This window comes from Peromyscus californicus, unplaced genomic scaffold, assembly GCF_007827085.1.
Source record: "Peromyscus californicus insignis strain IS unplaced genomic scaffold, ASM782708v3 Scaffold_2__1_contigs__length_46816999, whole genome shotgun sequence".
NCBI lineage: Eukaryota > Metazoa > Chordata > Mammalia > Rodentia > Cricetidae > Peromyscus > Peromyscus californicus.
The window spans coordinates 15,908,192-15,922,058 of record NW_026294540.1 but is presented as its reverse complement, the minus strand read 5'-3'; the positions used below and the strand labels follow the sequence as shown (position 1 = coordinate 15,922,058).

At 54.7% G+C, this 13,867-nt stretch overlaps 1 protein-coding gene across 1 annotated transcript in view; it reads right to left on the bottom strand.

Annotated features, from left to right (window-relative positions):
- Positions 1-6,463: 6,463 nt before the first annotated feature.
- Aacs (acetoacetyl-CoA synthetase) overlaps positions 6,464-13,867 on the bottom strand; it is a 37,678-nt gene continuing 30,274 nt past the window's right edge. The window contains exons 13-18 of the mRNA XM_052755485.1: positions 11,548-11,661; positions 11,028-11,153; positions 10,232-10,301; positions 9,987-10,045; positions 9,110-9,312; positions 6,464-7,625 (exon numbers count right to left, since the gene is read on the bottom strand). Coding sequence (XP_052611445.1) covers positions 7,488-7,625; positions 9,110-9,312; positions 9,987-10,045; positions 10,232-10,301; positions 11,028-11,153; positions 11,548-11,661 — 710 coding nt within the window. The 3' untranslated portion in view covers positions 6,464-7,487. The remainder of the gene's footprint in view (positions 7,626-9,109; positions 9,313-9,986; positions 10,046-10,231; positions 10,302-11,027; positions 11,154-11,547; positions 11,662-13,867) is intronic.

Here is a 13,867-nt window from a genome sequence, read left to right as displayed (position 1 = left end):
TAGTCTTAACAACAAAAACCCAGAGTCAGACATCGCGAGTGAAAGCTTAAAGATCAAAGAAGCAGAGCAGCAGCCACTAGAGACTTCTTACCTCTACGAAATCTCACACCGAATGGGCACAATCCTGTCTCTAGGAATCCTCAGACTGAATGGGGCCGAGATCCTGTCTCTACTGCCTTATATTCTTGTCTACACCTCCCTAGTACTGGGATTAAAGGTGTGAGCTCTGTTTCTCTTTTAGACTGGTTCAATCTCATGTAGCCCAGGGTGGCCTTGAACTCCTGATCTTCCTGCTTCCTCCTCCCAAGTGCTGGGATTAAAGGTGTGTGCCACCACTGCCTGGCCTCTATGATTAACTAACTAGTGCCTAGCTCTGGCTGGCCCTCTGATCTCCAGGCAAGCTTTATTTGTCAGAACACAAACAAGATATCATACAACACACCTGCCGTCTGGTAAATGGTCAGCTGCCCTGGGCTGGTGTCCGCCAGACATTCCTGGCCGCTGTGAGGACTCCAGGATCCCAGCATCTCCTGCCGCCCAACATAGCACAGCAAACCTCAGGGGGCAGGTCCGGGCACAGCAGCCATTCCCACATTGCCTGCGTCTTGTCCATTCCTGTCTCATCGGCCAGTGTGTCAAGTAGCCGAGCACCGTGAAACAGAGTGGGAAGGACAGAGGGAAGTTCACCCTCAGAGGAAGCTGCAACGTTGGCCACAGACAGCACCTCTCTCTCGAAAGTCTCCAGCACAGCTGTTTTCAGCCAGGAGTGCTTTCATTCTTTCTCAGTTTTTAAGCTACATTGATTGTGTGTGTCTAGGTGAGTGTGCATGCTTGCCCTACATGATTGTGTCTGTGTGAGTGTGCACACTTGCCCTCCATTGACTGTGTGTGTCTATGTGAGTGTGCACGCTTGCCCTCCATTGACTGTGTCTGTGTGAGTGTGCACACTTGCCCTCCATTGACTGTGTGTCTGTGTGAGTGTGCACGCTTGCCCTACATTGATTGTGTCTTGTAAGTGTGCACACTTGCCCTACATTGATTGTGTCTAGGTGAGTGTGCACGCTTGCCCTACATTGATTGTGTGTGTCAAGGCAAGTGTACATACTTGCCCTACATTGACTGTGTGTGTCTAGGTGAGTGTGCACACTTGCCCTCCATTGATTGTGTCTGTGTGTGCACACTTGCCCTACACTGACTGTGTGTGTCTGTGTGAGTGTGCACACTTGCCACTGCACAAGAACAGAGGTCAGAGGACAACTTGCTAAAGTCAGCTTCCTCTTTCTACATGTAGGTCCCGGGGATCGAACCCAGGTCATCAGCCTTGTTTGTCAGCAAGCTCCTTTACCTGCTGGGCCATCTTACCGGACTCTATGGATCTTTACTCTGAATGGCCAATTGGAATTAAATCTCATTTAGTATAGAACAAAGGAGAAGAGATGTTTGAAGAAAAGACCCATTTTTGTTACCAAGGCCCGTGACACGGGCTGGCCCCCCCCACCCACCACATCCCTCTCTTGTTTCTGTGAACAGATATAAAAGAAACCCACCGAGGGTGGGCTGGGCACAAGGAGGGTTTGCTGTTATATGAGTGCACAGTATGCCCAGCAGAAGCCAGGACTCGAACCTTGCAAGATATACAGGGTGGTTCTCCCTTCCTGCTTTCCCTGCAACCTCAAAAGTTCCAGCCTTGTGCCGGGAGTGACTCCCCTGAGTGACTTCCTCAAAGGGGTGTTGGACTCATCCCAGCTCTGCAAGCAAGGATGACGAGGCTCAGAGATGTCAAGCACGTGGATTGAGAACACACAGCTAGGCCCACAGTGTCCTTGGCTCTCTTCCACTCTGACCCTTGCTTTCTCCCGCTCTTGTGATTGGCAGGACAAGCCTCACCTCCCACGTCGTCGGCAGGTGGGCTGCTCCTGAGCCAGGGCTGCTGGGATGCAGCCAAGGCGAGTGTCTCCAGGTCCACAGGGCTTCCTGGACCACAGCAGGAGACTCAACTCCCTGCGGCAGCCCAGCTTGGTTCCCCAAGCTCTCGACAGAACTCACGGGAGGGAAAAGGAGGCTGTAAACACCAAATATAACCACTTGAGGAGCCGGCGCAGACAGCGCTGCAGACAGCCAGTTACATAACAGCTGCCGAGGTTTCGAAGAAGCCATGAGGCTCAGCGCGAGGGGGTCTTCCCTAAACACTCATTCAGTCTCCATTTACTCCTTGGTGACACACCTGTTCTGCCCCAGGGACCCGCCCGGCATCCCAGTGAAGTCCTTAGGCATGCGAGGCTGGCACCCTGGGCAGGAGACAGGCGGACACATAGATCAAGAACCTGTAAGAAAATTAGGTTAGAAAAGTCAAGAGTAAATGGGGAGGGGTGGCTTAAACAAGGGTAGGGACTGAAAGGGGGACATCAGAGTGAGTCTTTTTGTTTGGTTGTTTGGTTGGTTGGTTTTTTGAGACAGGGTTTCTCTGTGTAGCTTTGGAGGCTTTTCTGGAACTCACTCTGTAGCCCAGGCTGGCCTCGAACTCACAAAGATCCGCCTGCCTTTGCCTCCAAGTGCTGGGATTAAAGGTGTGCGCCGCCGCCGCCGCCGCCGCCGCCGCCGCCGCCGCCGCCGCCGCCACCCAGCCGGAGTGAGTCTTAACAGAGAGCAAGGGAAAGAGCCTCACCTCACAGGCTGGGGGCAGCCCTGCCAGGGGCAGAGGCAGAAAGTGCAAAGACCCTGGGGTAGGACCGTGCCAGCACCAAAGAGGCCCACGGGAGATGCACAGCCAAGAGGCTTTGCAGACTCTGGGCAGGAAGAATTGTCCCCAGAGTCAGAGAGCCACCCTAACTAATGAGGCTGGAGGGGAAGAGAGAGAGAGAGAGATGCCTGGGGAGAATTATTGGACCCGGCAGACTCCTGCCCCCTCACCCTCAGGGCTGGGACAGGATGCAATGTGGCCGCATGTGACCCAGGTGAAAACCAGGAAAGCGGCTCCAGTGACCCCCTCAGAAGATCCTGGACTGTGTGTGTCACTGGGTGCCCCAGCTCACATCTGGAATCCCAGCCCTTGGGAGGCTGAGGCCTGGGGAAAGCTGTGGGGTGGAGACACTGAGACCCTAGCTCCAAAATCAAAACCAAAAAAGAACAACTCCAGGACTGGAGAGATGGCTCAGGGGTTAAGAGCAGTGACTGCTCTTCCAGAGGTCCTGAGTTCAATTCCCAGCAACCACATGGTGACTCACAACCACCTGTAATGAGATCTGGTGCCCTCTTCTGGCCTGCAGGGACACATGCAGGCAGAATACTGTACACATAATAAATAAATCTTTAAAAAAAAAAAGAACAACTCCAGATACTTCCTGGAGCCGCGAGTGGGAAGGACTCTGGGAAACAGACAGCGGCTGCTAATGGCTTGGAGGGGACAGTGGGACCAAGGAGCCCTCCAGGTCAGGATGCAGCCCAGTGGGTGGTCAGTGGGAAATGGCACCTACACCCCAATCTTGGTCCCAGAAGAGCCCCCCCCCTACTTTATGCCAACTGTCCCCTCTGCCTACAGCACCCTTCCTTCGGGTCACACATGGCTGGCACCTTCCCCACCATCAGGTTTTCCCTCTGACCACCCAGCTGTTTCATGCTCCTCCTGCATTCTCTGGGATGTGGTCAGACTCACACAGACATAAAATGGCTGGTAAGCTTGATGTGTAAGCGACACATCACAGGAACTATGCATCTGGCTATTTCCCGGTCCTGGGGGGGGTCCTGGCCGGGAATGACACTCAACAAAACAGAAAGATTGGAAAATTCCTCTGATAGGCTGCTGGGTTATTTGATTTCTTCCACAGGGAAGGGGAGGGGGGGAGGAAAACGGAATAAGTCATAGAAAAATTAAAATCTGAAGACAAAGTGGGGCGTGCATTTGCATAAAGACTAGCTTCCGATTTTTTTTTAATGTCGCCCACCTCCACGGCGAAGGTGGCAGCCGCCCAGGCAGGGCCGGAAGCGGCTCAGCCAGCCGTGTGCACGTCACAGGGGTGTCAGACCCCTCCCCAGGCACCCTCAGCTATCCCAGAGCAGTCTCGGTGTTTACCACGTCATTTATGCACAGCTAAGTCCAACCCTGGACACCTTTCCAGCTCCCTCCTCATCATCATCCATCCAGGGTAGGAAAGCCAAATTGCTGATTTTCCCAGACTCCCCTGCAGATCTACTTCTGGACCAGAGAGTATCTGGGGACCCCCAAGAGTGCCAACGTCTGACCATGTCTCACCTCTTCTTCTTGCTTTAAACGAAGCTTCCATGACTAGAACCACAGAGGTCGCCTTACAATCCTGGAAAAGCCAAGAGACTGAGAGAGATATCCACCCGGTCCTCGGTTGGTGGAGTTCTTGCCTAGCATGCAAAGGCCCTGAATCCTGTCTCCAGTGCCGTATAAAACTAAGCATAGAGGCAGGAGGATCAGGAATTCATGATCACTCTCAGCTACATAGAAGCCAGCCTGGGCTACATGAGACCCGTGTCAAACACACACAGCTAGCCATAGCCTGACTCCAAAGCTTGTGTGTCCAGGCAGCCAGTGTGCCTGGGATCTAACGGGACATCATTTAGCAAGGACTTGAGATTGCTGACTGTACTGGCCGGTCCCACCCCAGACTGCAGGGTGAGAGTCAAGCCCGGAACTCTTGTGTGGCTCCACCTCCGAGAAGGCTGGCTAAAAATAAACCCAGGATCTGAAGACAGAACATTTACTGTGACAGTAGCCATCCATCAGAAGACCTCCGCCTTCCATGTGGGGAGCTGAGACACCAGGCGGCAAGAGGACAGGCGGGTGGGAAAAGAGGGGACTGGCAGCCTAGCCAGAACTCCCGAGCTCGACGGTACACCATGGGGCACCCCGTCAGTTCCCCAGATTGCTGTCATGAAATCAAAGTCAAGCAGAGGTGCTGACCCCCAAATTCAATTTGCAAGATCAACCGCGCAGGAAAGCGGGCCTAATAGAATTGTCACACCCCGAGTCCCCGCTGAGTCAGAATAAGAAAACGATGAATTATGGTGTACAGCCTTTGCAAGAACCCGAATTCCCACAGAGGTGAGCGAGGCACAGCTGGGCAATTTGGCTCAGTGGTTAAGGGCATCGGCTGCTCCTGCAGAAGACCCCAAGTTTAGTTCCCAGCACCCACATGGTGGCTCACAACCATCCTGAATGCCAGTGCCAAGGGATTTGATGCCCTCTTCTGGCCTCCACGGGTACTGCATGCATGTGATGCACAGACATAATGCAGGCAAAGCATTCATACACATAATAAAAATAAGTCTCTTTTTAAAACAGGCTTGCATATAACTCAGTGATATAGCACTGGCCTAGCACACGATGCCCCAAGCTCCATCCCCTATACCATCAAAATAAAAAAATAAAACTGATAAAAAGGGGGACAAAAAGAAAAGGCCCGTAGACACATCCGTGGTAGAAACATGAAACTGTGTAGGTCCCTAGAAATCACGCAGGAAGACTGACTCAGAGTCCCCACCTCCACCGTGGCCCATCCTCCTCTGGGAACCTGTGGGGGCAAATGTGACATGTGGGGCTGGGGGGGTCAGATGCTCACTAGCAGATGGTAAAGGGGAGAGAACCAGTGGCCACGTGATGGCCAGGGCCACGGGGCTGCAACGAATGGGGACCCAGGCCCATCAAGGCTTTAGAGATGGTAGAGAGGCGCTGGCCAAGAAAGGAGACACCCCTAATAACAGGACCAGGCCGGGAAGGGGGGCTCTTCCAGAACCTCCAGCAGCCAGCCCTGTGCACATTGATGGGGCCACCTCAGGCTCTGACCTCTCAACTGGAGCCACGGGTGCTTCAAGCCCCTGTTGCAATGACCCATGGGAAACTGCAAAAGGTCCTCTCAGTGCTCAGCTCCCCAAGCTCCCCAGCGGCACAGCCTGTGGGGCTGAGCAGCCTGACCTTCCGGGAAAGCCATCCTCCTGCGGACAGAGGCACACGAGGCCAGGCCCCCATCACTTACCTCTTCCTGCAGGAACAGGGAGGGAAGGCTCGGTGGGAACAAGCCAGATGATCCCACCAGGCAGCAGGTCAGAGAGACAGCCGCACCAGGAATGACAGGGCCCAGTCCACAGAGGGGCTGCGTTTTCCTGCATCCTGGAGATCAGTACTGCCACCCGCTCTCTGTGGTGGGAAGGCTACGCAGGGCTGAGCTGGGGTCTGTGGCGAGCTGGTACGATACAGGTAAACTCGGGTGATAAAACTGGTCTGTGATTCAGGTACCCAGGCAGCCCTGGGTGGCAGGGAGGCCCAGGGTGTGAGGAGGCCTAGACACTGACCTAACGCACACTAGGACCATTGTTGAACACCATTATACAACTGTGCTGGGCCACAGGACTCCAGGGCCCAGCAGTGAGCCGACACTGGTACAGCCAGCCACCCATGGATGTCCAACCACCTCAGAGAAACACAAGCATACTGCGTGTGTCCAGGTGTGCATGGCACAATTTATTCCATAAAATTCTTCATAGCACTTTTCCCTTATAGACTTAAAATTCAGAATATTTTCAAAAGGTTTTACATTGTGCTCAGTTTAAAAAAAAAAAAATACAAAAAAACGATCACCAGGATTTGTGACATACTCCACACGCTAGATGAGAAGCACCGTCGAGTCCTGACGACCAAAGCGCGAGACTCCATTTACAAGTGCAGAGGACAGTCACAACAAAAAGAGCCCAGGAACGATTCAGAGGGAGCATGAGGCCATTTCCCTTTGAGGCCAGCATCTCCATCCCCGAAGGACTCCGGGATCCTAGCACACACCTAAGTGGTGGCTAAACACCCAGGGATTCAAGTGCCCCTGACACCAGATCCTCAGCTAACATTAAAACATTTGACCCGTTCAAACACTGTGCTGTTAAGACCCAGAGATGGGCAAGGATACCTGCCTGCAGAGGGGACTTGCCACAGCACAGCGAGCTCTTGGCTGGCTGGAGTGTCCCTCACAATTCCCTAGAATGGTGTTCTGGCCATGGCAGACAGTACGTGAGCCGTCAGCCCAGGGGTCCCGACAGCCAGCTGCGCGGTGACAGGCACATTGGGTCAGGAGCCCTGGCTTCAGCCAGCTCTTGAGAGGAAGCCAGGCCCGTTCAGGACAGGGAATGTAGGTATGACTTCACCTTCATAGAGCGAGATGGGACAGTGGGCTCAAGAGGATGAAGGCCACATCGCTCCTCCGGTATGCCGTCACCAAACGCCACCAGCTCCACACCTGCAAGGCTGTGTGCCGACCTATAGCAGCAGGGCCGAGACAAGCCTCAATGGGCCCTTCTGGTCTCTGAAGGCCAGGCCCATCCTGGAGCAGAGGAGAGCTGGTCCCCGCCCGTGACTCCGAAACAGGAATACTATTTCCGAGCCCGCGGAATGTGCAGCGCCCAGGGCCATCTGGAGCAGCTGCTGTCTCTAAAGTGTCCCTAAGTTCCATCACGTGCACAGCTGGACAGCCGCTGGCTCAGAAGTCCTGCAGCTCAGGGATGTTCCGGTACAAGTCCAGGGTCTCAGGGTTGGAGAAGGCCCCCCGGTGCTCCACGGCCCTCCCGGCCATCACCTGCTTCACAGCCACCTCCACTTTCTTGCCATTGAGTGTGTACTGTGGGAAGAGGCAGGGGACAAAGAGAGCAGTGTTTACACCAGAGGTGACACGGGGCGGCCTCGCCTCACGTTTCCACCCGCATCCGCTTCCAAAAAGACCCGTAAGACCAGATACACAGCAGCTTCCAACACACGCCACAGCACCTGCAGACACCTGTGGGAACCCGCGGGGAAGGACATCGAGGCAGCGCTGACACCATCTGTGGAACCTGCCACGTGATCCCACGCCTGTGTCAAGATCACATGAGCATGTGGGTGTCTCCAATGCTGGGCACGGCACCAGACCCACACCCAGGAGCTCTGGGTGGGCACACCAGGTGCCACATGGCCCTTGTCCAGAGTGACACCACACCTGTCTCAGGTGTCACCTCCTCTGACAGATCTCTCCTGTCCCTGTGCGTTCTTCAGATGTTAAAGAGTTGTAAAGACAGACCTGTCCCTGCCCAGAAGGGTGTCAGGAGGGCCAGGCTGCTCGCTCGCTGGCTCGCTCACTCACACACTCACTCACACTCACATACACACTCCCTCACTCACACTCACTCACTCACACTCACACACTGATTCACTGACTCACATTTACACACACACAGACTCACTCACACTCACATACACACTCCCTCACTCACACACTGACTCACTCACTCGCTTACTCACAGACTCACTCACACACATATTCACTCATATACTCACACTCACATACTCACACGCTTACTCACACATCACACTCATTTACTCACACACTTCCTTACACACTGATTCACTTACACACACACTGACTCACACACTTGGAAACTCACACACTCACACACTCACTCACTCACACGCACTCATTCTCACAGTGTACACCTCAGCCTCTTCCTCCCCACCCCTAGATGGCTATGAAGACACGGTCAAAACTTCCCCAGGCAGAGCGCAAACCACCCAGGTTGTTCTTGGTCAAGTCAGTGGCTTGACTACTCCCAGCATGCTCCAGGAAGTCTCGCCCAGCTCAGCCCAGCCGAGTTCATCTCCAGCTCTGCACATGCTTGCTCCATCTGCACAGGGAGCCTCCAGGTCAGAAGCCCAGTGTCCCCCATCATCAAATGAGCAGCAGCCTACAGGCATGGAATGGCAGCCTCACAGGAAGTATGGGTAACTGCAGCTCACACACACTTGCACACATGTGCACATATTTGCACATGCATGCCCCTACTCCCCAATCCAAATGTGACTGAGTCAGAATAGTGAGCCTTCAGAGGCCGCTTCCCCAGGTTCCACAAAACCCCCAACACACACACCTGCAGCTCCCTTCCGAGTTCACATTCCTACAGCTGTCTGCAGGGCATACTCAGGCCATCAGCCCCAATATGGCATCCCACAGAAGCTGCTGGAAATGCTGTCATGAGGGAGAAGATGGTTGCTAGGCAACATGGTACCCACATAGAAGTAAGAGCAAGGCGCAGTCACCCCAGCTCTCATAGGCCCAGGTCAAAGACAACGTACTGGAATGCCTCGAGTCTCCAGGATGAGGCTGGGCACATGGCGAGCAGACAGGCCAAGGCGGATGGCATCACGGATGCGCTTCACGAGGTCAGGCTGGAAGGTGTGCCCAGATGCCATCTTCAGAAACAGGACCACCCGCTCCTCACCATCCCTGTTGTACTGGGGGACACACAGGCTGTCCTCCACCTCGTCAAAGGCTTCCACTGTGGAAGCAGAAAGGAAACGGCCTCACAGGAAGCTCTCGACAGGCCAGCACGCCCACGTCACCTGTCAGAAGGGGAGGGCACCGGGCCACCTGGGCAATACCACAGCTGACCTGAACTGAGGGATGCTCACGTGAGGGCATATGTCATACATACGAAGATGCCACTAACAGGGAGAGAGGGGCCAGGCATGGGAGGAACTGAGTTCAGGTCACTCACCTGGCCACGCTGACCTGCCACTACCTGGGGCTCAGATCTCAACAGAAGGCAAAGGAGGCCACCTCTCCAGAAGGGTGGCTTTGGGGCCTGCACTAGGACCAAACGCCTAGGCCAGAAGCTTTGATGTATCTGGTGTCCTACACCGTGCTGTGTGACCCTCAGCATTCACACACCCTCTCTGTGCCTGTTTCCTTGCCCAGAAAGCAGAGATAAGATGAACCAATGCTCTGAGCTTGCTCTGAAGATGTAAACCTGAAGGAAGGCCAAGTGGCCGTAACCCTTTCTGAGGCTTTAGGAGTACCACAGTGTGGCCATTAGAGAAGATGCATGCATGGAGACCCACCCTCACCCCCTACATGGATGTCCACCCTCACCAGCTCTTTGGGAATCAGGGTCCTGGTGCCTGTGGAACTACCCTGGACCAGAGCGAGAGTAGCAAAGAGACAGGCACGAACCAATGTTGTAGATCTCCGAGCTGCCGAAGCGTACGCCGTTGGGGTTGAGGGTGCCATCACTGCAGAGGCAAGAGGCGCATGGCTAGAGCATGTGGCCACGCCCCATCCCTCCTGGCAAGCACCACACCCATCAGTACGGCTCCTCCCCTAGCTCCCAGCTGCCACCTGCTGCTGCTCTCCCTCCTCTCACTTCACAGGTGTGTGTCCCCCACGCCTCAGAGGGAACGGCAGGGAGGGGACCTCACCTCCGGCCCAGCATGACGATGCCTCCTGTCTTCGGGTTGATCCTGCAGTAGTCGCCGTGTGCCCAGACACCTGCAAGAAAGGCGCAACACACTGGTCACTAAAGGGGTGGACTGGGATACGCCCAGACAGACACCAGGGGCGGGGACAGACAGGATGGGATGCTGGCCACCGGGTTCCTAAGTCCAGGAACAAGCAGTGTGTAGCTGAGCACAGGGGCCGGGGAGGGTGAGACAATGAACCACATGCATCAGATATGGCGGCACACGCCTACAATCTCAGCACATGTGATTGCACACATGTAGTTTACACAAGGCCAACAACCCCAGTGGTAATGGAGGATGTTAGCAGCGTCCCTCCACCAAGACCTTGAGGCTACTTGTTCTGAGCAAGGCAGGGCCATGGGTCCTCTACAGGGGAGCCTGACAAGGTGAACTGCGGGCATCAGTGTGTAAGGGTGGCGTGGGTGGTGCGTCTGGCATAAGTCAACCTGTCTCCGGACCTCCCTCCGACTGCCACTTCCATTGGAACCAGCAGACAAGCCCTGACCAGAGGGCGGGCAGCCCGCAGCCTGCAGCCCTCCGCCCAGTGACTCGTGTGGCTCTCAGCAGTGCTGGTGGCTGGAGGCTTTGGAGGCAGCGGTGGGGGAGGGTCAGCTGAACCCAGTGACAGATCTTGGGGTGTTTTCAAGCGGACCCTGATGAGATACTGAGCCCCACCGGGAGCTGTAGAAGCCCACCCCAGCCAGGCAGGGCCTGGCGCCAGCCCGCTCCGCCAGGGCCAGCCCGCCCCGCCTACCCGGGAATCTGGAGAAGTACGCCTTCCTGTACTTGTTGCCGTTCTCATCGTTCCAGAAGTGCGTGGGCTGGCAGGGGACGGGCTTGGTGCACACCAGCTCGCCACTCTCTCCCCAGACGGCCTTCCCTGGCATACGGGGAGAAGACCGAGCCTGGAATACTCAAGACCACACTCTGGCATGCACTCCCTTCCTTCTGCTCCTACTTGGGACACAACTTTGCTGTGTGCAGGCAAAAGCCACCGACCCTGCATGTGCACCATGGCCTCCCCAACAAAATCCACGTACAGCCCGATACCCACCACCCACTGCTCTCACGGCACTCCATCTCAACCTACTTCTCTGAAGCTGGGGTCAGAAAGCCTATGAGTGCAAAACCCCACCCACGGGAAAGGACGGTGTTCCCCATGGGAGAGCGGTCACGCCCCTCTTAGGGAGACGAAGGATCATCACACGCAAGGGACACATCTGTGTACACGTTTCTCCCTCCTCACATCCCAGAAGTGCCAGGGAGCCGTTTACCTTCCTCGTCCCAGGCTTCCACGGCCATGCCAAGGTTCCGGGCTTGAATCTCACCCTTGTACACAGGGATAGACGAGTTCTGACCCATGAAACAGGAGATGATGTCAGTGCCACCTGCAAGCAACAGCAGAGGACAGGTGACCCGCAGGGAGAGCCTGGACCCAGCTCTGTATCTGCCCCCAGCGTCTGGTGACGTCCTCTTTGACTGAGTCTCCCGACCCAAGGACTCAGAGCAAATGCTCTCAGCTGGTCAGTCACATGGCAGCCCCAGACTTAAGATGGATGAATGTGAGCCTCACCTGATGACACTCACACACCACACACCTCCCCACATGCACACACACCTCCCCACATGCACACACACCTCACACAGACACATTCACCACACTGCACCTAGACACACACAGCAAAGTCAGTGGGGGCACAGTGGGATTGTGGGTCCCAGCCCCGAGTCCAGAGGAGGTGCACAGAGTCCGTGTAGACACCCTGATCCTCACACTAGACATCTAGATGCCCCACACCATGCTGTAAGGATGAGCACCTCCTCCTGCAGGTACAGGCAGGTGTGGGAAGGGCTGAGTCACCTGAGTGTCCCTTCTGTGACGGCAGAAGGGAAGGCTCGACCGGAGGCTCTGTGCAGCTGCTTCTCCCCAGCAGACACCTCTGCACCTATGTCTCCTTTATGTCCACCCTCGGGTCCCATGTTCACTGCCGCCGCCACCAAGGTTGGCTTAAGGCTCACCAAAGGAATGGGGCAGGGGCCTCACCAAGAAGATGGGGCCAGGTCCTGACACAGGCCAAGCTGGCTAAGAGACACCCAGGCAGCACCCAGGACATCCCCGAGACCGAGCCAAGGTGAGCAGGATGCACTGCGGTCTCGGGAAGAAACGGACCAGAGGACATGAGGTATGAGAGAGGCTGGACGATAATGGGGTTGAGGAAGAGGCCAGGAGGCCCATCCACCATCACGGTGCATTGAAAGAAATTCGGAGACAAACCTAGCCAGCTCTGAAGGTGCTCAGACCTTCAGACAGAACCAAAAAAAAAACAGAGCAGCAGCAGGGGCAGAGGGGACGGCTCCATGGTGCTCTCCCTACAAGGGGCAAATTTATAGAGAAAAGAGACATACGTGATCCACAGATTCCTATGCACTGAGATAGCATGACCTGTCAGAGACACTGCTGAAGGGAAGTGTGATGCACCTGAAATCATGTCCTGGGGAGCCCTCACACACATACACACATGACCACATGCATACATATGTTCATACCCTTACATACATGCTCTCACATTCATGCATCAAACACTAGCCCACACAGAGAACACTGAACTGTGTGTGCGTGTGTGTGTGTGTGTGTGTATGTGTGTGTGTGTGTGAGAGAGAGAGAGAGAGAGAGAGAGAATATGGTGGTTTGAAAGAAAATGGCCCCCAAAGTGAGTGGCACTATTAGGAGGTGTGGCCTTGTTGGAGTAGGTGTGGCCTTGTTGGAGGAAGTGTGGCCTTGTTGGAGGAAGTGTGTCACTGTGGGGGCGGGCTTTGAGGTCTCCTATGCTCAAGTTACTCCCAATGTTGCGGCCCACTTCCTGTTCCCTGCATATCAAGGTGGAACCAGCACCATGTCTGCCTGCATACCACCATGATGAGAATGGACTGAACCTCTGAAACTGTAAGTAAGCCACCTCAATTAAATGCTTTTTCTATAAGAGTTGCTGTGGTCATGGTGTCTCTTCACAGCAACAGAAACCCTAAGACAGAAGTTGGTACCAGGGACTCAGGTACTGCTGTAATAGACCTGGCCATGTTTTTGTTTGAAGGAATATGGACCTTGGGGCTATGGATTAGAAAAGCAGTGGAAGCCGGGCAGTGGTGGCGCACGCCTTTAATCCCAGCACTCGGGAGGCAGAGCCAGGCGGATCTCTGTGAGTTCGAGGCCAGCCTGGGCTACCAAGTGAGTCCCAGGACAGGCGCAAAACTACACAGAGAAACCCTGTCTCGAAAAACCAAAAAAAAAGAAAAGCAGTGGAATGCTGTAAGTGCTGCTATGGGCCATAGTAGTAGGAGCCTGGAAGACAGTGGTGCTGAATTTGATTTGATGAACTGTAGGGGCCTGGCTCAAGAGGTTTCAGAAGAAAAGAATACTAATATGTGGCCTAGAGATCATTTTTATGATATTTGGGTGAAGAATGTAACTGCCATTAGCCCTTGTCCCAAGAGTCTGCCTGAGGCTAAAGTGAAGAGTTTTAGATTAATTCCATTGGCAGAGGAAATCTCAAAACAGCCTAGTACAGACTCTGTCGTGTGGTTACTAGTGTTCATGCT